General features: G+C 50.0%; 5 protein-coding genes across 5 annotated transcripts; 2 read left to right on the forward strand and 3 right to left on the reverse strand.

Annotated features, from left to right (window-relative positions):
* Positions 1-1,657: 1,657 nt before the first annotated feature.
* On the reverse strand, positions 1,658-4,807 carry DEU56DRAFT_802423 (atromentin synthetase; the record flags this gene model as incomplete). Its single annotated transcript, XM_041353187.1, has 7 exons — positions 1,658-1,868; positions 1,929-2,683; positions 2,740-3,573; positions 3,623-3,861; positions 3,913-4,049; positions 4,102-4,720; positions 4,757-4,807. 7 exons carry the CDS (start codon positions 4,805-4,807, stop codon positions 1,663-1,665), a joined length of 2,841 nt encoding a protein of 946 aa, XP_041208662.1. The 3' UTR covers positions 1,658-1,662.
* Positions 4,808-5,821: 1,014 nt separating this feature from the next.
* Positions 5,822-8,454, forward strand: DEU56DRAFT_802431 (WD40-repeat-containing domain protein). The gene is made up of 4 exons (XM_041353188.1): positions 5,822-6,678; positions 6,729-6,912; positions 6,977-7,271; positions 7,331-8,454. The coding sequence occupies exons 1-4, from the start codon at positions 5,966-5,968 to the stop codon at positions 8,311-8,313; spliced, it is 2,175 nt and encodes a 724-aa protein (XP_041208663.1). The 5' UTR covers positions 5,822-5,965; the 3' UTR covers positions 8,314-8,454.
* A 25-nt stretch (positions 8,455-8,479) lies between these two features.
* DEU56DRAFT_802437 (uncharacterized protein) lies at positions 8,480-9,752 on the reverse strand. Its single transcript, XM_041353189.1, has 5 exons — positions 9,261-9,752; positions 9,094-9,210; positions 8,965-9,038; positions 8,844-8,904; positions 8,480-8,796 (listed from the first exon to the last, which is right to left on the reverse strand). Exons 1-5 carry the CDS (start codon positions 9,411-9,413, stop codon positions 8,734-8,736), a joined length of 468 nt encoding a protein of 155 aa, XP_041208664.1. The 5' UTR covers positions 9,414-9,752; the 3' UTR covers positions 8,480-8,733.
* Positions 9,753-10,448: 696 nt separating this feature from the next.
* DEU56DRAFT_871302 (uncharacterized protein) lies at positions 10,449-14,241 on the forward strand (the record flags this gene model as incomplete). Its single annotated transcript, XM_041355688.1, has 10 exons — positions 10,449-10,638; positions 10,694-10,780; positions 10,827-11,413; positions 11,604-11,722; positions 11,824-12,365; positions 12,418-12,989; positions 13,039-13,151; positions 13,207-13,507; positions 13,606-13,668; positions 13,783-14,241. 10 exons carry the CDS (start codon positions 10,449-10,451, stop codon positions 14,239-14,241), a joined length of 3,033 nt encoding a protein of 1,010 aa, XP_041208665.1.
* Positions 14,242-14,523: 282 nt separating this feature from the next.
* DEU56DRAFT_886925 (uncharacterized protein) lies at positions 14,524-19,680 on the reverse strand (the record flags this gene model as incomplete). Its single annotated transcript, XM_041356211.1, has 14 exons — positions 19,086-19,680; positions 18,185-19,036; positions 17,962-18,132; positions 17,713-17,911; positions 16,922-17,651; positions 16,639-16,872; positions 16,036-16,586; positions 15,923-15,987; positions 15,786-15,869; positions 15,644-15,732; positions 15,484-15,590; positions 15,342-15,434; positions 15,144-15,289; positions 14,524-15,097 (listed from the first exon to the last, which is right to left on the reverse strand). Exons 1-14 carry the CDS (start codon positions 19,349-19,351, stop codon positions 14,524-14,526), a joined length of 4,161 nt encoding a protein of 1,386 aa, XP_041208666.1. The 5' UTR covers positions 19,352-19,680.
* Positions 19,681-19,924: the final 244 nt, after the last annotated feature.

A 19,924-nucleotide genomic window follows, 5' to 3' on the forward strand; every position in this document is an offset into this window, starting at 1 on the left:
TTGGTCCCCATATCTGAATGATCGCTCAAGCAATCACAAGCAATCGTTCGCTATCATGCAGGAGTTGGAGCGTTCAACAGGTATAAATCACCGGGCGCTCGTCGCCTTCTGCCCGGGGATGGGAGGGACCCGAGAGAAACTTCAATGGGCGTCGAGCCGTACCACCACATTGCAGGAAGATATTGCATACTCATTGTTTGGCATTTTCCGCGTCCACCTCAATGTGATATATGGCGAGAAGAAAGACAGCGCGCTTGGACGACTCTTGCAGGAGATCATAGCCCATTCAGGCGACATTAGTGCCCTTGACTGGGTCGGAAAATCATCCGAGTTCAATAGCTGTCTCCCAGCTGACATTTCCTCGTATAGAGCCCCGCCATGCACGCCACCATCTCTATCCGAAGACGAAATGCAGACATCGGTCTCCACACTGCAAAACAGCGTGACTGTAGCGTCAGCTTCGAAACTGTATACCATCCTTGATGACCTCAGCGCCCCTCGCTTCGCGACCTCCAGATTACAACTGCCGTGCATCGTATTTCCCGTGACAGAAGTCAGACGGAGGCGTGATCAAGACCAGGAGTCATGTTTCACTTATGATATCAAGGCAGCCGGTCTTCAAGACCTGACAATCACCACTCAGGACAAACTGGCTCAATTCTTACGGCCAAAGTCCATTCAGCAGACGTTCCTGCTCGTTCGTCCATGGAATCGTCAAGACCTCGGACACCCTGACTTTGCAGATGATACGCAGAGCATGGACGGATCCGTGCTCGAGTCTCCGTTGGATGATTCCTTCAGCGACTCTCATGGAGAGAATGAGCCCGCTGATATGGACTCTCAGTCACGAAAGCTAAGGTTGATCGTCCGCCTTGGACAGCCTTTTGGCGCGCTTTTCCTAGCAAAGCAGCGTGGTGGGGAATACAAAAGAATTGTATCTGATATCAATATCATGGCACGGGTCAAGAACATGGCTGCTGTTCATGACATGATGGACATCAGGACGCTAGAGATATTGTAGTTGCATGGATTAAAGGGAGCCTCGGACGTGTTTTCATCGATACCCGCATGAACTCGGAATGATATCTAGAAGGCACTTATGTTACATTGTATATTAACTTACAACAGGAAATCGAACTTTTGTATATAGATTCGAGATACTCGACGCATCCTACCCTACTTAGGGCATACCAGCTGTCCTGCAGAAAAAACAAAGCCCCGCAAGAAACAACTGACCCCAAGACTCTTGTGTGGCACGCCATTTCCATCCAATAGCCAGGGTCCAATTTTTCTTATGCACTTGTAAAACATTAAATCACTTGTTATCTGGATTGAAATAAATCAGCACGCAAAGATTCCAGACGTGTTCCTAAGTTGCAGTAAGAATAATGGCCTCGGTGCGTGGTAAGGCATGGAAGGATACAAATCAACCGCAACGTTCATGTCCATGATGTCACTCCAAACGGTGAAGTCACAAGGACAATCAAAATCATTTCTAATATGTACTTTTGTCATGAGACAACAATATATGCATGGCGATGTAATTAGTCGAGCGAATTAGATATGAAACATATGTATTCCGAGCATAGCTGAATAGATACCTGGGAATCATCGATCATCGACGCAAGATAAATATCTAACCACATTATGTCGATATAACTTCTACAAGCCACGAGCCTCGAGACGGCCGCGGAAGATCTTTTGGAACTGCGGGACGTGGTCAAAGTCCATGAGCGTGTAGTGTTGCCCAGGCACATCAGTATATGATGCCTCGCCACGGCTGAAGCCAGACCATGGCTTGAGCTGGTTGTTCAGCCAGTCAGCCTTGCTGCCACGGAGGGGAATAGCATAGAAAACGTCGACTGCGGCTGAAGAGAGGAGGTGACATGTCAACAAGAGGTGCCGAAGTCAGAAAATGAAGAACTTACAAACTGAGCCTGATGGGTTGTAGTCCTTTCCACACTCAATCAGAGACCCGGCAATGTCAACCCAGTGGTCGAGCTTCCCGGGAGTCAACTGCAGCTCGACCAGACGTTCAGCGGGAGACAACTTCCACACCACCTCGAGCTGCTCCGTCCTCGTCATTGGCCTCAGAGCAGGTGCAAGATCATTGGCGTCGTGCTTCGACACAAGACCGAGGAAGTACGACAAGTTGAGCATGCCGCCCGTCCAGTCGATCTCGTGCATGCGGTCGGCGATATGAGGAGGAATGTTGATGAGGCCGGTGAATTTGACTTCGTCACCCATGGCCTCGAGCCTCTTGGCGACTTCAAATGCGACAACACCGCCGTAACTGTACCCCGCGATGGCGTATGGTCCCGTCGCCTGAGTCCTCTTGACTGCTGCGGCATAGCAAGACACCATCTCGTCCATAGAGGTAAAGAAGGGGTGTCCGGGCTCAAAGCCACGTGCACGGAGTGCGTAGAACGGACGTTCATTTTGGAAGTATTTGGCAAGATTGACGAAAATGAGAACCTCTCCGACACCAGGGTGAACGAAGAAGATGGGAGTCTTGTTGCCGGTGAGTTGGAGGGGAACGATGGGGTCGTACTCCTCAGCCTGGCTATCCTTGGAGAGCAAGGCGTTCACATAGTTGGCGAGGCTGGAGACAACGGGGTGCTTGAGGATTTGGATGGTAGGGATCTCAGGGAGGCCGAAGTGTGCCTCTCCTTCACGCTTGAGTCTGGAGATTATATATATTAGTAAAGGTCGTTGTACGGCGGGGACAGATATATTCACCTGATGACATCAATGGAAGTCCCGCCGAGTTCGAAGAAGTTGTCGCTCGCCGACATCTCGCTCTCTGCGAGGTTGAAGATGCCCGCATATATCTTGGCAAGCGCCTTTTCTGTCTCGGTAGACGGGGCAACGAAGGTAGCGCCTCGCGCCTCGCTGAGGAGCTCCTCAGAGCGGGCGATGTGCTGAGCAAGCTGGCCTTGCTTGAAGAGACTGATGAGACGTGCACGAGAAAGCTTGCCGAGAGTGGTCTTCTCCATCTGGTTCACAGGGATGGGGACGACAAACTGAGGTGGCAGGGTGATCATCTTCACACAAATATCGCGCAGGGCGCGGTGCGTGGCAAAGAGCTTGGTGGAGGCGTCTGCTCCGTTGAGGTCGAACGTTGGTGAGTAGAAAATAATGAATCCTTCGGTCTCCTGTCCAGGAGCGCGGTACGGAGCAGCGGCGAGGAACGAGTGTGTGACCCCTTCAACGGTCTGGAGGTAGGTCTCGAGCTCAGGGATACCATATGAGACACCATGGACTATGACGGTATCTTTGATACGACCGCTAAGGCGCATGACACCATTCTCGATGATGCCAACGTCTCCGGTGCGGTACCAGCCGCCCTCAACAAAGCTAGAGGACGTAGCCTCTGCATTGTTGTAGTAGCGGACGAAGACCATCGGTCCGCGAACCTGAAGCTCGCCGCTTTCCCCGTCGGGGCGCAGGGTAGCGCCATCTTCAGGGTCAACGATGCGCATCTCACAACCATTGATAGGACGACCGAGATCAAGGAACTCGTGAGCAGGCTTGTTTTTGAGGACATCGACAGGGTCGTAAATGCATCCAGCGCTGCAACAGCCCGTCAGCTGAGGTATCAATATTATTAGAATATCCTGACCATGTTTCTGTCATTCCAAATCCAGCGGAGATCACAAAGGACACCGCAGAGGGGTTCTTGCTAAGCTGCTTCATCGTAGCAGCGAACGCTTGCGCTGTCTTGGAAACCACGGCTTCACCTCCGCTGTTAATGCGCTTGATGGAGGAAAGGTCGAAGCTTCCGAAGAGGTCGGTGCGCTTCTCTAGATCACGGGTGAGCTTAGAGAGCAGGAAGTTCGGGGCGAAAGCCAGTTCAATCGACTAAATATAATGATGAGGAGAACGTTATGTTATGATGGAATGTCAACATACCTTTTCGTCGATCAGACGGAGAAGCCGGAGAGGATCGGCGAGGATAGCAGATGCATGCACGTGGAGTTGCGAAGCACCGTATAGCAGAGGTGTGATGTGCATTTCCAATGATCCCGCGACGTGATCAAATCCGACCCCTGAATGTCATGATTAATTTCAAAAAGCTTATTTAGATGACGTGCGTCTTACAGTTCAAGACTTGAGATTCGGAAGTCAGGCCGTAGCTTTGCCCCTTGGCGCGGCATGCAGCAAGGATGGTACGGTGCGTGTGCACAACCGCCTTCGAGAATCCAGTTGACCCTGAAGTCAGGAACAGGATGGCCTCGTCGTCCGGCTTAGCCTCGTATGCAACCCAGTCAGCTGCGACGGTAAATTTCTCCGCCGACGATTTTAATTCGGAGAGCAGGTGAACCTCCAGACCAGAAATGGAGTTGATCTGTTCAGCCCCAAGCTCGCTGGTCAGCCAAGTAGCAGACCCAAACAAGTTCTTGATGTGAGCGACATGGCCCTCCTTGTGCGCTTGTTGCGCGCTAAGTGCGGGCTGTAAGCAGGGCACAAAGCCAGCCAACAGACACGCCCAAACAGCAGTCATATTATCTTCGTGCTCCGTCAGGTACACGACGACGACTGAGCCTGTGGGTTTGCCCCACTCTAGCATGGCACGTGCAAGGTTGCGAACATATTGGTTGAATGCGCTGAAGGTCTTCGTCTGAATGGAGGAGTCATGTGCCGAGGAAGTTATGAAACCAAGCTCGTGCAACGGATAGCTGTCAACAGCTTGAGCGATGACGTCGTGGAGAGTATTGGGCTGTTCAGGGACAATAGATGTCCTGGGGGATGTAACGAATCCAGCGGTAGTGGTGGTGGTGGTGGTGGTGACTGCGATGTGTGCCATTAATGCGAAGTGTCTAAATTCTAAAGGTGAATGAAGGTTGGAAAATGTTGCTGGGATGTTTTGATTGCCAACTTCCTTAGACTTATATACTTCGACGCCAGAAAGCAGTACTGCGATGATATTAAAGAATCTTGTACTAGATAGTGGCGGTGATAGGTCGCCCATTTCATCGCAGCATACACCGCATGGATCATTAGCAGATCACTAGTCTATCGTAAGTCATCAGAGCGACTAATAGCGTGAAACACATACCTGCAATACGTTAGCACGGGAGCTAATCTGTAGATCTTGCACTAGCAAAGTCCTAGTAGTCCGTCCGGTCACCATCGTGGCTCTGATGTCGGAGATCAGATACTAGTGGGCTCCAAGCGTCGATTCGTTGATGCGCCATGTCAGGCATTGGAAATGCTGTTTTGTGAGCATTGGGTTTACGGTTTTCTTGGGTTTGATTGCCGTGACGTACAAGCACTGCAGCGTAGCTCCTGTTCCACCACAATGATGATTGAAAGTTTCCACGCAGTGCTTCAATCACAACCAAGCGTATCTCCGCTTGCCTGATAGGTTTGACTCGAATTGGCTTAGTGTCGCGTCGTTGTGAAATTCACGAATCCTACTCTACCTTCCATGTGGACTTAGTGTACCGGGAAACAATGCCCGAAAGGGCTCTGTGCGTAGTTCATGAACAGGCGACGGAGCGCGACGAAAACTGGGTTAAGCTTTCGACCGTCGTCTCGCTAGTTCGGGGGTTATGAAGCGTGTCATTATAGCGCAGCTGATAGAATCAAACTATGATTGATTTTCCGTGGAACAGAAAGCGTGTGAAGATTGAGGGTATTCGTATGACCCTGCAGATGTGGGGACTGGTGTGTAAGGGATTAGCCTCTCATAGCGAGAGTGCTGAAAAAGTATAGTGATATGGGTAATGGCAACTTTGGGCAGCTACTCACTAGTACTCACTGCTCAGAGTGAGATCTGACTCAGACGCGCGTAAATTTTGCATCACGTGATTGACGCGTCTCGATTCACGCGCTGTGGAACTTGTTCGATCTATAGACTATCCCTTTTCTTCATCCCACTGGTCTTAACAGGACAACCACTCATTCATCCACAGTCAACCACTCCTTGAAAATCAGTCAGTATTAGTTTTATAAGACTAACATGCTTGCCTTGGTCACCACGACAGCCCTCGCGCTGGCTTCTCCTGTCACCCTTAAGAATCCTCCGCCTTTCCTTCCAATAAGCCAGCCTCTTCCATCTCGATATTTTGCATCAGCATGGTCCCCCGATAACTCATCTCTCTATCTTGCCTCTCCCTTTGGCATCGATCGTTTCATAATCTCGCAAAGCCGATTGGATGAGGCCACATATGTGCAATCCAAGGAGGAAGGAGAGATCACTGCTATGGCCGTCACTCCGTCCGGAAATGTAGTATTGGGCGTCGGGAGGAAGGTGATAGTGCTGGAGTATGCAACCGGATCAGCAAAACTGTACAAGACGTTCGAAACCCATGGAACGGCGGTCACTGCGTTGGCTGTATCAAACGACAGCACGCTCATTGCTTCTGCCTCTTCAAAGGGCGTGCATATTCACGACCTACTCGTTCCTGCCAAACATATATCTCTCCCCCTCCCCACAAGTGCTGCAAGGTCTGTGAGCACCGTGTCATTCCATTCTCATGTTCGTACCCGTCTGCTTCTTGGTTTCGGGCGTGATGTACTGGTTTACGACGCGAGCAAGCCCTCCGCTCCCGTGAGACCCATTAGCGTAGGACAAGACGTAGTGGGCATTGCGTGTAGCCCATTTAGCAAGACGCTGGTTGCTGTTGCAAGCGCAGATAGTGTCGGCCTTGTTGATTTGGATAAGGATAAGGGGTACGTATACATATATTCAATTCCATTACGCATTGACTTCCTGGTCATAGGCTATTCAAGACGATCATTTCCCCGGAAACCATCACCTCGATCACATTTACACCCGAGGGTGCAGCTATCTACCTCGGGATGCGAGACGGTCTGAGGATTCTCAATCTCAGGGAACTGGACAAGGAGATGAAGAGAGTTTTTGTGGGTGAGGCTGGACAAGGAGTAGTATGTCTCGCTGTTCAGGTACGTATCTTTGCCACACCATTCGATATATCATCTAGCATTCGCAATCTGACGAGATACATAGAAAAGATTAAGAGCCTCTGCGTCTTCTGTGAAACCAAGTATTTCCAATGCATCAGCAACCTCTTCTCCTGCACGTGCTCGCGCCAAAGCAGCCTCGAACGTTCGTTCTCCCCTCCGACCTGTTACAGCTGCCGTGCCGAGAAAGTCGTCAATCACGACGGCCATTACTGGGACACCCAAGAAGCAGGATGCTCTAGAGACCAGTACGCCAACTAGGCGCGTCTCAAACCGAGGTGCTTTCTCGCCATTGAGGAATCCCATATCACCGCGCGGTGGCAGAGGCACCGACAGTTCTAGTGGGTCACCCTTTGTGCAGCATCCATGTAGATAGCGCTAACATGTGTCTCAAAACCAGCAACTGGCGTACTGCGCACTAGGGTGTCTACATCGCGGGAAAACATCTTTGATGATGCAAGTGACACCCCAATGCGACCGAGCGCACGCGCCGCATCTTCCCAAAAGGCAGTGCTTTTGGGTAGTCACGTGCACCCTGGTGAATCGATCTCCAGTAGACTGGCTTCCTTGCGCAGAGATAAAACGAGAGAGACGAGGGTTGCTTCCGGATCGTCTGCCCGTTCTGAGATTACGAGAACCTCATCGAACCTAAGTGTGGGCACGAAAACTGGGGGGTCTTCCTTGAGGCGTGCCCCGTCGACGATATCGATTTCTTCGTCCAAGACGAGGGACAGCACTCGCTCAAAGACGCCTGCTAATGAGGACGATAATACGCACACAGACCTGTCGTCTCCGGATTTGCTGATGGACCCAGCAACACCTGTTTCCGACATGAAGAGACAGTCGGCAGGAATAGTTGAAGCCCAGAAACCAAGGGTAAGAACCAGTACAGGGAGGACGAGGGCAGAGACAGGGAGCACAGGCCTTGGTGTTATTGGTACCGCAAAGTCCAGGGGAAGCACGAATAAAGGGAAAGAGAAAGAGGTGAATTTGGATGCGAACAATGCTGAAAGATGCGAAGAGTTAGAGGCCGTGGAAGAAGATGAAGAAGAGGCGCAAATGGCCCGTGAGCGCGAGCTCTCGATGCAAGTTTCCCCCCGCCGCCACACGGCACCGACCTGGGTTCCGTCGCCACTCGTGCCAACCCCAAGTACTTTCCCTATGCATTCTAGTGCAAGCGGTGCGTACGAGCTCTTCCGGGGGCTCATTGCGGACATGCAGGCCAAAAGTCACGCTGACATGAAAGCACTGCATGTTGACATGCTGCGAATGGGACGGGGGCTGAGGCAGGAGATGGAAGAGTGGGGCGGGGAGGTGAAAAAGTTGAGGGAGGAGAATGAGAGGTTGCGGGAAGAAAATAGTAGGCTTAGAAGAGGGTACTGAGTACCCCTGTGATTTTTTGGGAGATGGACCGGTGTATTGGTGTGAATGATTGATTTCGACATAATACCCCTCTGCAATACACTAGTGTAGCCAGTAGAATGTTGTATGATCCTTACTTGTACCCGAATTCTTTCCAATCCATTGATTGCGCTTCAATCGGCTCCTACGTCTGAACCAATAATTATACGTGACAGCGTCATACGACCCAACGCATGATGAGAATGAACGGTATCCATCGACACTGGATTTACACGACCGACGGTTTTATTCAAGAACTAGTAGATAAATCAAGCACAGCCCTGTTAACTCCCGAAGACACCGCACCCCCTCGAGACACGGCCTCAATAACCAACTAAAGCCGTACAACACGGAAATCCACTGAGTACGTTGTTCGCCAGCTTGAGCCGTTGTCTCAATCATTTAGATAGGGCAAAACTTCCAGATCTGCGTAGGGTCCTCGTCATCAACGGGCTCGAGCTGGACCTGCAGATACCGTGAGTACCGTCTTCTAGAACGTGGTGAGTGCATACCGGAGTGTAATCCATGCGGCTGAGAAGGGCACAGGCAAATTCTCCGTCAGGGGTTTGAATCCTGGGCGTACATGATTAACTTGTACAACAATGCGATGCAGCCTTCAGTCGGATTACTTACGAGTACTGTCCAATGGTCTTGGTCGGGGCAAGCAACCAATCCACGATCCCGGGGGCACCGACGACATGTTCGCCCTGGCATATGTGAAGATGTCAAAAGGGTTCTTTGGCGCAAAGCTCCACTACTTACGATGCTCGGCGTCTCCTCCTTTGGCTGGGCATATGTGCCGGTTTTGACGTTGATCAATCTGACGACCTTATATCCCTTGAACTCCGGAGACGCATCGCCCACCACTTGTAATGTCCACTGTGGTGATCGTTAGCCTGCATCCTCTGAGTCAAGGAATTGACATTGACAAAGATTTCGGTCTGGGAACTCTTGAATTTCGCGTTACGGCGACCGATAATAGGAAGGACAGGGTTGTGACCTCCAACTTGCAAGTCAAACACCTGATTCGAGTCATAATGGACATTGCAGATCTTGTAATTACCGGTAAGCGGGACAGACATGATAAGATGAGCTATGAGCCTGCCACTTGGAGTGAATTCGATTGATGGTTCTGAGGAAGGCAGCTGCCGAACACAATGATTATTATATGCTTTGCAGCAGGGATGTCACAACATCCGAGCCCAGATAAGGACTCCGTGCACCTCTGCGAGCTCTGTTCTGTTGTTAAATATGTAGACTGGTAATGAAAATGCCGTCATTTTTCGTACTAGGACGACATTTTCATCAGTCAATCCTCTTCGAGCTCGATGTTGATGTGAGCATTGGATAAACAGGTTGGTTCGGGTGCATGGAGTCCTATTGCCTTGTATGTGTTTGTGACGTGACTTCCATGTTTGTCTCGACTCGGACTCGGACGTGAGGCTTTGAGGTATTTGGGCGCAGATATACTGTGCCAGAAAATCAGGGATAGTAACATCTGGAAGAAAGCTTTTGGCGGCAAGTCGACAGATAACGTGCACGATCCTTCCGACACACGGGGAATTCTTTTGGTACACGAGCCAAGAACGATCTGCGGTCGGGGGGATTCAGAGCGGCAAAAATGAAAAGTAGTACTAGAAGTCCCCATGGAGTCTGAGCGAAGATCTACCGTGATCCATAAAATTCGGGATTTGATGAACCCCGTGGAAGTGCATCCAACGGAAAACAACTTGTTTGAAGGAGATAGTACGAACGAACAAAACGTTTTGATTGTCAGATGCACATAACATGTACACCACGTTCCCGAGTCTGGCGTGACTGTTGACAACGTTGAAAACTTCCCGATTCTTACAAAGTGGTAGTCTCGTTCCCAACGTTGTTTTGGGAACGGGTAATGGGAGTCGTGTGCGTTCCGTGTCGTAGAGAAAGAGGTGGACCACATCAATCGATGTTACGGTCTCGGACATGCATGGCAAAATAAGAACAGAACATCACTCGTATGTAGACCTTCCTAATTTGGAAAAATAAGGCAAATGAAACCCACGTGATCGCGATGCACTTGCGCCTGCGCCATGAGAACACGTTCCCATCAAGACTAGTACTACTTAACCCCGACAATGAGCCCAAGCTCACCAAACGCGGCCTCAGTTGGTACACTCATATTCTCCGGTGGCGGATTTGGAAGTGACTCTCCATACGAAACTCAAACACGCGAAGGCGAGCGCCTTGCGGAGAACTACGATCAGATTCGGGAGACAGGAGATGCATCTGACAAGAAATCAAATGCATACGTTGATCTTTTTGAAGGTGTGTCCTGTATCAATATTGCATTCTCGAGGATGTTGAACACGCGTACACTCAGACATGCTCAGGACTTTGATAGAGACTGAGGCGCATTTATTCGACATTTCAGAACTCGATTACTTCCAGAGATATGACAGACTTTCGCGTATGTTTACATCATAACCTTTCGAGCTAAACTCAGTGGTACATAGCAAGTGCAAAATTTCTTATCACGAAGCTTCTCCTGCGAAAATTCAATGCATGGCACCGTCTTGACTCGCTGAAATATGAGGCAGAAATAGGGAGCAAAGAAGGACTTATTCAAGCTATCGACGAGATATGCTTTGTACCAGGTCAAGTGAAAGTCGACGTTATAAACGAAGGGGATACCAAGATGGCTGTAGAAGAGAGGGAAATAATAGACCTCACGCTCGACGACGATGTCTACCCACCACCTTCCCTACCTTCACATATTTTACAACCTCAGGAAATACCTGTACCGCACTTGCACCAGCCATCACCACCCGCTCCATCCACTAACAACACTGAGGAAGTCTCAATACCTTTGGATGCAACGCTCTCTGCTGCAAATGCTATTGCTGGTCCCTCTTCTATAAAACTCGAAGACCTTCCTATGGCCGATACCAAGTTCACTAACCATGTTGATACACTCCCAGAGCCTGAAGGCATTCTAGCAGAAGACGAGTCTCAAATGGACCTTCCTGCCCTCCTTGAGTGCCTCAAAGTCGACGAGCTACGTTGCATCGCGAAGCAGATGCGTTTCAAGGGTGGTTCAAAAGTGCGTCCTCGTAGTCCTTGTCACCTTCAGTCCTGATTTTGTGAATCTTCGCAAATACAGCCCGATATTATATACGCCCTTCTAAGAGGTTCCTGTACACAGTCAACACTAGTATCATCATTCGCCTGTGCTACGACGACGTCCAAGATTCGATCGACATCCAAAATGTCTACAATGGTCACATCAACAGCTGTTTTCCGACAAACCTCCCTTCCTTTCGGTCGCGAGACAACCCAGAAACGACTACGCGATATTGTTATCCGCACACTCGGCAAGTGTGTGCGTGTACATGAAGGCTTTTGCCGGTTCGTAAGACGGGCAAACATAATTTATTTCAGGCTGTGCGTCTCATCTTCTCCCTCTGCACTTTTTCGCGCCTTCTCTGCACCACAATCTAACCTATAATGTAGGACTCAATCCTCCCAGGGTCTTCTTCTGCCCGCCCTGCTCTCACGGTTTAAGAAGCGCTCCTATGCAAGCATAGCCTTTACACGTACGAAGGACATCTGGCCTACACGCGAAGCACTTCTCGCTTACGAACGAGCGCTCGAGCAAGAAGAAATTGTAGATGCCGTGTTTGCCGGGAACTTTGCAGCAGTGGGAGCCGATAGGGAATTCAAGACTCCAGCTGCAGATGGACCTCGATTCAAGACGCCAATAACACCAAGTACTGCACCCGGAGTACCGCAGACACCAATGTCCGCGAAGACTGTGCAAACCCCTGTGTCAAACGCCTTTGCATCACCTGCTTCAAATGGCAATGGCAAGCCACCCAGATCTGGTGTGTTTGTCAAGACTGAGAAAGCAGACTCTGTGCGTGTGCGTGGGGCGCGAATAGCGAAGGAGATCTTTGAGGAGGTGTACCCGCAGTGGCAGGATCTCGTGAAGATGAAAAGCGAAGGTGGGCTTGAAGGGAAGGAGAGGGGGTATGGATTGGAGAGGTTTGAAAGCGGTAGGAATATTCCATCCACCATATGTACCCACTTGCTTAACATATTTTGTAGGGTACGTCCTAACTCGCCTCGTTGGTAAAGGCGCGCATGCGCTCGGTATCCTCGGGGAATACGAATATGAACTCAGAGTCCTCGAGTCCCTCCTTGCGCAGAAGCGGTGGCGTCGCGGACGACGGGGGAGGTGGCACGAGCGCCGGGCCCTGATCCTAGAGAAGTACGCAGCGAGAAATGATGACGCGCTTGACGCATGTGTTGAAGCTCTAAAAGACGATGATACGCATATTGGTTGGTCGAGATCTAGAAATAGCTGTTGTGTCCTGGCTGATGACTGGATAGTCTTTCGTCCCAAACTTGACCGCCGCTTGACAGCCCTCGAGAAAAAGCTCAAAGTCGACCCTGCAGATCGGCATACGAGCGAATGGAACCTCCAACCTCCTGAGTGGGTCTCCTTCGAAGGAGTGCGCGTGCGCCACCGTGCAGCGAGTTTAAAACTCGACCGTAATGGGCGAAACATTGCCAAAGCTTCTATTGCTCAGGCAGGAGACATCACAAAATTTTTGTCGCCAACGAAACCTGGCGCTACGAAAGTAGATGAGACACCTATCTCGGTAAAAGTCGAGAAAGTGAGTTCTTGTGTTCTTGATGAGAAGCCAGAAATTCACTTGTCCCTAGACCGTGGAACGGAGAGAGGAGAAAGGAAAGTCCATCTGGGTCGGACGAGGTGACCTAGAAGTAAATGTTGAGACGCTCGCACTACAATGGTACGAGGACCAGGGGTTCAAAGGGTATGTCTATCTCGCATTTCTCCCTTTACATTCGCATGAATACCCAATTTTGTAGCATATACTCTGAAACTAGGATCATCGCTACCCTCTTCGGTATCCTCTTCTGGGATATCATCTTCCTCCCTATCCCCGGTGCCTTCGAGACCCCTTTCCAGACTGCACCGTTGGACATTGCAGAAGACTCATTTTATCATGCTCGACGAGATGCCATCGAAGCAAGGCTCAAGGAACTCGAGGATGGACGAGGAGAGGAAATCGTGAAACGAGTAGAAGCAGAGCATAGAGCGCGCAAGACGTGGTGCGTAGGTGTAGATTGGGATTTACTAGAGGAAGGGGAAATCGTACAAATAGTTCGTGTGAGTGCAAACTTCGTTTTAAGTATGCTCGTAACTGACGCATTTGTAGTGTCTTGGCGGGACAGCGCTGTCTGTGATATGCCATCTTCTTTGTGAAGACTACGCTGGGCGCAGCTCCGGCGGGCCAGATCTCTTTGTGTGGAATGCAGAGACAGGAAAATGTAAGTTTGTCGAAGTCAAGGGTCCAGGGGATAGTCTCCAGGAAAACCAAAAGGTCGTTGTCAACAAGCTTCTGTGCATGTGTCCAATCTAACTTTCATGAACGTTATACATAGCTCTGGATCGATGTCCTTCTCCGAGCTGGAATAGCAGTGGAATTGTGTTCAGTTCACGAGCAGGGCAAAGGGGATGAGCACAAGACGGGGAAGAAGGGGAAGTCAAAGGGAAGCACGAAGAAGCGGCGAGGCAAAGCCAAGGATATTGCCGAATCTGACACCGAAGAAAAGGAGGTGCAGCACATGTGCGAATCTGAGGATGACGCTGATGCTCTGCCCATTGTACGAATACCTGTGTGCATGGACGACGTCCAAGATGAAGGAACTTCCGCCAGACCCTCTACTCGCTCACGATCCTCCGCATACACTCCAACACCGAGCCGCGTGCCCGTTATCGAACCATCAACTCCCCCACGTTCACCCAAGAAACGCAAGCTCATCGCTGAAGTCATCATTTCCACCCCAAGCCCCAGGAAGAAGCTCAAGTTCTCGCAGCACAGCGACAGTCCCGAACTTTGAAGTACCTAACGTTGTGGTCCCTTGTTATCTTGTTTTTTTGCCCTATCTTTATTATTTCATTTACGACCGAGTTTTCAGAAATTAAGCCGTGTATTATCAATTCTGATATTCGTGCATCAGGATGTGTCGTTCAGGTGTTACTAGTAGATAGCCCGATATGATAAATAGGTGGGAGAGGAATACAATGAGTATGGCCGTGCACATGGAGTGGGGAAGTGATGAGCACAATGCGATGAATAATGTAGAAAAAGTAAATCATGGCATGCAAATCAAAAAGCATCATCAATCTTCCTTCTTAAGAGTAGGCTGCGACGACTTTTTGCGGCGGAGAGAGGAGAATAACCGTATACTGCGCTTCGGTGAGACCTGCCCTAGTGAAGGCAGATTGCGGCTACTCTGTCTCCGCTCCGACAGATTGGTCTGCATGCGTCGCATTGCAACGCCACCTTCTTCCGTCGCAAAGTCAAACCCGCGGTGCACGGAGCGTATGCCAGTGGACATGTCAGTTCGGCTCGCACAGCGCGGATCTTGCGTTCTCCGTAAATCAAATGACTCTGTGCTGGAACAAGCAATCGATGCTCGTGACAAGCGTGAGGACGGGCGTCGTCTTGAAGACGCATATGGTCTCGAGCGCTCCGATTCACTGCGTAGCGTCGCCATGTCAAGATCAGGCTGTGTTTTCCGGATGTAGCGTAGCACCTCTAGGTCGCCGGGTGCGTATCCCAATTGCCACGAGCGATAGAGGTATCGTGGAAGAAGAGCAATGGCGATGACAAGGGGTTGACACAGCCAGAAATAAGCCGATGCAAACAAGTAGTGATTGTTGCCGTAGACGTTGGTTACTATCCATCCCGGGCTGATTGCGTCGTAGATAACCTGGTGGAGATGTCAGTCTCGCAGACGATAAGGAGAGCGCTAGGCAACTCGCCGTGAATAACCAGAGAATAATGATACCGATGAAGACAGCAAAGAAGACCCAGGCAGTCCAGACATTCGTGTTCAAGCCATTGAACAGGCTGACAACGATGACGGTGGCAAAAACCATGGTCTGAGAGGACTGTCGTCAACAACAAGACACCAGTCAGATTAATAGAACTTACCGTCGAATACTCATACAACGCTATACCGTATCCATCAGTACGGGTAGTAGTCGTGAGGTAGGTGTAGGTGATGATAAAGTATATCGAGACAGACTGGATGGATGTCAGAAGGCCGATAAACCCGAAGAAAGATGCCTCGTACCTGTACGACTCCATCAAGCATGTAGATAATGAATGATTTCATAGAGAACCACGTCCGTTCGCGACCATAGCGATAAAGTTCCGGGAAGGCCATCAGAACATCGGCATCTGTACAACTGATAAGAAACCCCGAACTCATATCTCTAGTGATGTGATCTTACCAACTATCCGGTCAAACAGACCGATCCCGAGAACAGGAGCAATCGTCCAAAATGAGTTCCAGAACAACAGGTAAGTATACTCGAATGCGCTGCAGGAAAAAGTCAGCAACTAAGCAAGATTGACACGAGTGCATAAACTCACTAAGCCGAACTCCATCCACAATAAATCTGGAACCACCACAAAACGCCAATACACACAATGTTCTTATAGAAAAAGTTGACAATCCTATATTTAAAAGCATCAGCTCTGACTTCAAGCTCAAACACGAACGGACTGACATAATTCCGTTACGAGCGTAAGACCAGTGACCATGAACAAGAAGCAATTTCTTGAGGAACCGGAACTGTTCTAGTATGAGCGACGTAGCTAAAACCAAGCCCGAATCACGCACCTGTGCAATAGCATAGTCTGACGAGTTGACAGCCTGCAGACCCTCCTCACCATTAATGCCGACACCAACGTCCGCAGCCTGAATCATGCTGACATCGTTCGCGCCATCACCAATGGCAAGGGTCATCACGCCAAGACCATCTTTGACCATCTTCACCACAAGCGCTTTCTGCAGTGGGGAGACACGGCAACAGATGACGCCCTCGCATTGGGTAGCAAGACGGAGAAGAAGAGCCTTGTGGTCGTCATCAGGAAGGGCGTGGTCCAGCGCAGCACCATCGATGACAAGTACAAATCCCCCAGGTCGGTCACCGTTATTGTCTCCGACGATATCACGGACACCACTGCTTAGTCGCCGCATGGGGAAGGCTCTAGTTGATTCTGCTGATGGCGATTTAGGTGCAGAAGTGACAAGGCCGTGCTCATCGAGTATACCGCTTTCCGGGAAGAATTCCTCCACCGCCTGAATCATCTGTTGTTGAACGCGGTCGCTACCGCGGATGATGATGATATTGGACTCCTCAGCGATGAGATTCGTGCTGCGGCCGATAGCTGCAGCGAATACTTGTGAGACAGACTCCTGGAAAAGAGAATGAATACGCACCAATGGCAGTCTCGAGCTTGTCACCGGTGGCAACCCAGACCTTGATTCCAGCGACCTTGAGATCAGCGATCGTTTCTGGCACACCATCCTGGAGACGATCTTCAATGGCAGTGGCACCAAGTAGTCGCAGCTCGCGTTCCATCTCATCACAGACTTCCTCAATCTTGCCTTCACGATCATCCAGAGCAGTAGAGGCTTCATGGTAGCGCTCAGCCCAGGCCTCGTATTCATCATCTGCATGAACCCTTCAGTCAAGTGGAAGCAAAAGCAAGACACAACTTACCCTGAATAACCTTGTATGCCAGAGTCAACGTCCTCAACCCAGCATTCGCAAAATCCTCCAAATGCGCCTCAGTCGTCCGCTTCAAATCATCTGCACCAGGCTTGAGCCGCTCAAAAATAACATTATCCGCGCCTTTCGTAAGCAAAAACAGTCTCCCATCTTGATCATCCAGTTTCCTGGCAATGATGCTCATCCGTTTCCGTGCGCTCGTGAACTCTAGAATATTAAGCAGCTCAAACCGCTCGGTCTCTTTCGAGAAAGGTGTCTGTAAACGCAGAATCTCCTTCTCACGTCCGCGAAAGATGAATCCGACGTCAGCGGCGGCTTGGACGAGAGCAGCTTCGTCAGGTGATTGTGCTTTGTACTCGATCGCACCTGTCGCAGGATCGACAGCAGTGAGAACGGTATGACAAAGTGCCAAGACCGAGAAAAAGCCGTTAAGCGAGCGCGCCTGGGTAGCGTTTTCAGAGTCTGGTTCGGCTTCTACCGCGCGTGCGAGGTCTTGGGAGAGGCGCTCGTCCTTGAAATGTTTGAGGACACCGCTGGAAAGTTTGACGGTAGGATGGTCCCCTCGTGCGGAGGTCGAGGCATAGGAGGAGTCGTTGCTGGTTTCACGAACGATTTCCGTACCGGTCCCTGTGGATTTCTTGATGTCATCATCCTCTTCCTCTTCCGGATCACCGTGATATACTGTTCCTGCTATGGAACATTCTCTAAAGACCATAGAATTCTATAAGGAAAAAACAAAGAACGTTAAAGGGGTGAGTACCCAGATGCCACAGCAAGCGCACCTGTGTCAGAGTACCGGTCTTGTCCGAAAATATGTACTCTATCTGCCCAAGGTCATCAGACAAGTTATAACTCCGGGCAATAGTCGGCTGATTCTTCTTTTGGTAGAAAATGTCGTAATCAAAGTAGATGAAGAGCGCCTGGCATGTCTTCACAAACTCTATGGAGATGTACAGGGATATGGGCACAATGTTTTGGAACCTGTTACCATTGATGAGTTTTCGACAAGGAAGACGAACATGAACACGAACGTGATCAGTGCAAAAGCCCAAGTGATCAGTCCGTTGATCTTCGGGTTATCACTAGAAGTGTTATCGCCGTATAGCCAAGGAGCACCCTCTGGGTATTTCGTCTGTTCAATCTTGGAATCGGCAATACCACACACGACTCCCATCATCGCCAGAATCGCCAAGTTCGCCAAGCTGAAAATGGAGCATTCAGATACGCAAAAGACCCAATAAGGATAAGACTTACACCTGGGGGTTGATCTGCCTCTCCACTCGGCTCCGTTTACTGGGCGTACCACCGGAATTCAGGATTATTTTGGTGTCAACGCCAGTGAAGAGGACGACGCCAATGACCCAGTTCGTATTCCGCAGTACAGTGCCGCGAAGGAGAACTGTCTGGACGTCCACCGGAAACTTTTCTCCATTGCGAGTGACTGCGGCATTGAACCTGTACATGTTCGTGTCCGGCCGATCGCACTCGACAGAGAATGTATGAGATTTAGAAACACAATCGGCAGCAAAGCGAAGATCAGTAAGAGCCGGACATGCGTTTCGTGACTTGAGATTCGTCTCTCCATCAAGGTTCTTCGTCTCTACGAACGCCACGTTCTCCTCATCCGAGGTGGCACATATGAGGATATCAGCCGGGATAGGCTCATTGTCCATGATCTTGACAAAATCTCCAACCCGAATGTCCTCCCACTTGGTCTTTTTCCAATGGGGCCTGTTATTCTCCCCGCTGTGCCCAAACAAATGATGTTCACCCTCCTCCATCGAATCTGCCCGGTCATACTCAATATCAGGGTCCTGCGTAGTCGCCTCTACATCCTTCCGTTTTGGACGCCTAGTCGGGATGATGCCCCTGACGAAGGTCCGGCTTTTTCTGCCGTTCATATTCGGGTTAACCCAATCGCCACCCGCGAGGACGCGAACCTGAGAGTGGTTTACGTGGCGGTCTGACTGGTGACGCTTGACGTCCTCGTAGCCATCCTTTAGAGCAGTGATGCCGAGCACGATAAGGATGGGTATGATGACGAGACCTGGAGAGATGGTGGAAAATTCGGGGAAGAACTGCAGAATAGCTATGAATGCAAAGAAACTGCAGGAGGGGTTAGTCGTCAGAAGCGGTGCTAGTAGTGGAGTCATACATATTTGCTATTCGCCTGAACTGTTCCAGGAGGTTTCTGGGCAGAAATGTGATTATTGTGTACTTGGATGAGATGACCTGGTTAGTGGGGTAGACATGTTCTTTCTTTGGCTTTCCCTTGTGATCAAAGTACGAATCTGGGAGATTCTGGTTAAAGAATACGGTTCGAGGAGCTCCCGGGCCAGGATGACGGGCGAATAAAGACTCTACGTTGAAATTGACTACCTTGTCGTACCAGGCAGCGAGGCTGGAGCGACGCTTTGCCATATGGACGCTCTGGACAAGAAGGAAGGGGGGAGGGAGAGAGGGAGGGAATATTAATGGAAGGAAGAGATTTAGTCAGAGAGTCATAACGTAGCTAAGATGCCGAAGCAGCGCCCGATGTGCTGATTCAGTGATTCCTGATGACACAACTATTGCTGACCCATCCGGGCCACGCCTTCAGATCCGCTGTCTCGCAAAAAGTCTCATATCCTCCGTCCAGTTTGTAATAATCTTATGGCAGTCCATCCATCTGATTCCATCATGTCGTGTCTTTCGACGGGCCATGTGTTCAATTGTGAACCCTGGGCAGCTAATTATACTCTACGGCGGCCCCAGTAACACTCTTACGGAGTCTTACCTATACTTGGAACTAGCTTGGAACCTTTCAGGATCAAGTGAAACCATATATTAAGGTATGAGAGTTAGACGAAAATGAACGTGGTGGCGACAACTGAGATCATACGCAACAAGGTAGGTAAAAAATCCATCGAAAACAAACCAGCGCAGAAGCAAGTCCAGAACCAACAGGGTATCATGATTTGGATTTTCCTGTGCATTCTTCAGAATACAGCATTT

The sequence above is a fragment of the Suillus clintonianus genome, assembly GCF_016758775.1.
Source record: "Suillus clintonianus strain FC179 chromosome Unknown DEU56scaffold_33, whole genome shotgun sequence".
Taxonomy (NCBI): Eukaryota; Fungi; Basidiomycota; class Agaricomycetes; order Boletales; family Suillaceae; genus Suillus; species Suillus clintonianus.

Excerpts from the sequence above, each read along its gene's own strand:
- DEU56DRAFT_802437 (XM_041353189.1), bottom strand. The coding sequence starts at position 9,413 with ATGTCTGTCCCGCTTACCGGTAATTACAAGATCTGCAATGTCCATTAT. Across the intron at positions 9,039-9,093 it reads AGGAGGAGACGCCGAGCATC|GGCGAACATGTCGTCGGTGC; the intron begins GTAAGTAGTGGA and ends CACATATGCCAG. Across the intron at positions 8,905-8,964 it reads AAGACCATTGGACAGTACTC|GATTCAAACCCCTGACGGAG; the intron begins GTAAGTAATCCG and ends ATGTACGCCCAG.
- DEU56DRAFT_802431 (XM_041353188.1), top strand. The coding sequence starts at position 5,966 with ATGCTTGCCTTGGTCACCACGACAGCCCTCGCGCTGGCTTCTCCTGTC. Across the intron at positions 6,679-6,728 it reads GATTTGGATAAGGATAAGGG|GCTATTCAAGACGATCATTT; the intron begins GTACGTATACAT and ends TCCTGGTCATAG. Across the intron at positions 6,913-6,976 it reads TAGTATGTCTCGCTGTTCAG|AAAAGATTAAGAGCCTCTGC; the intron begins GTACGTATCTTT and ends CGAGATACATAG.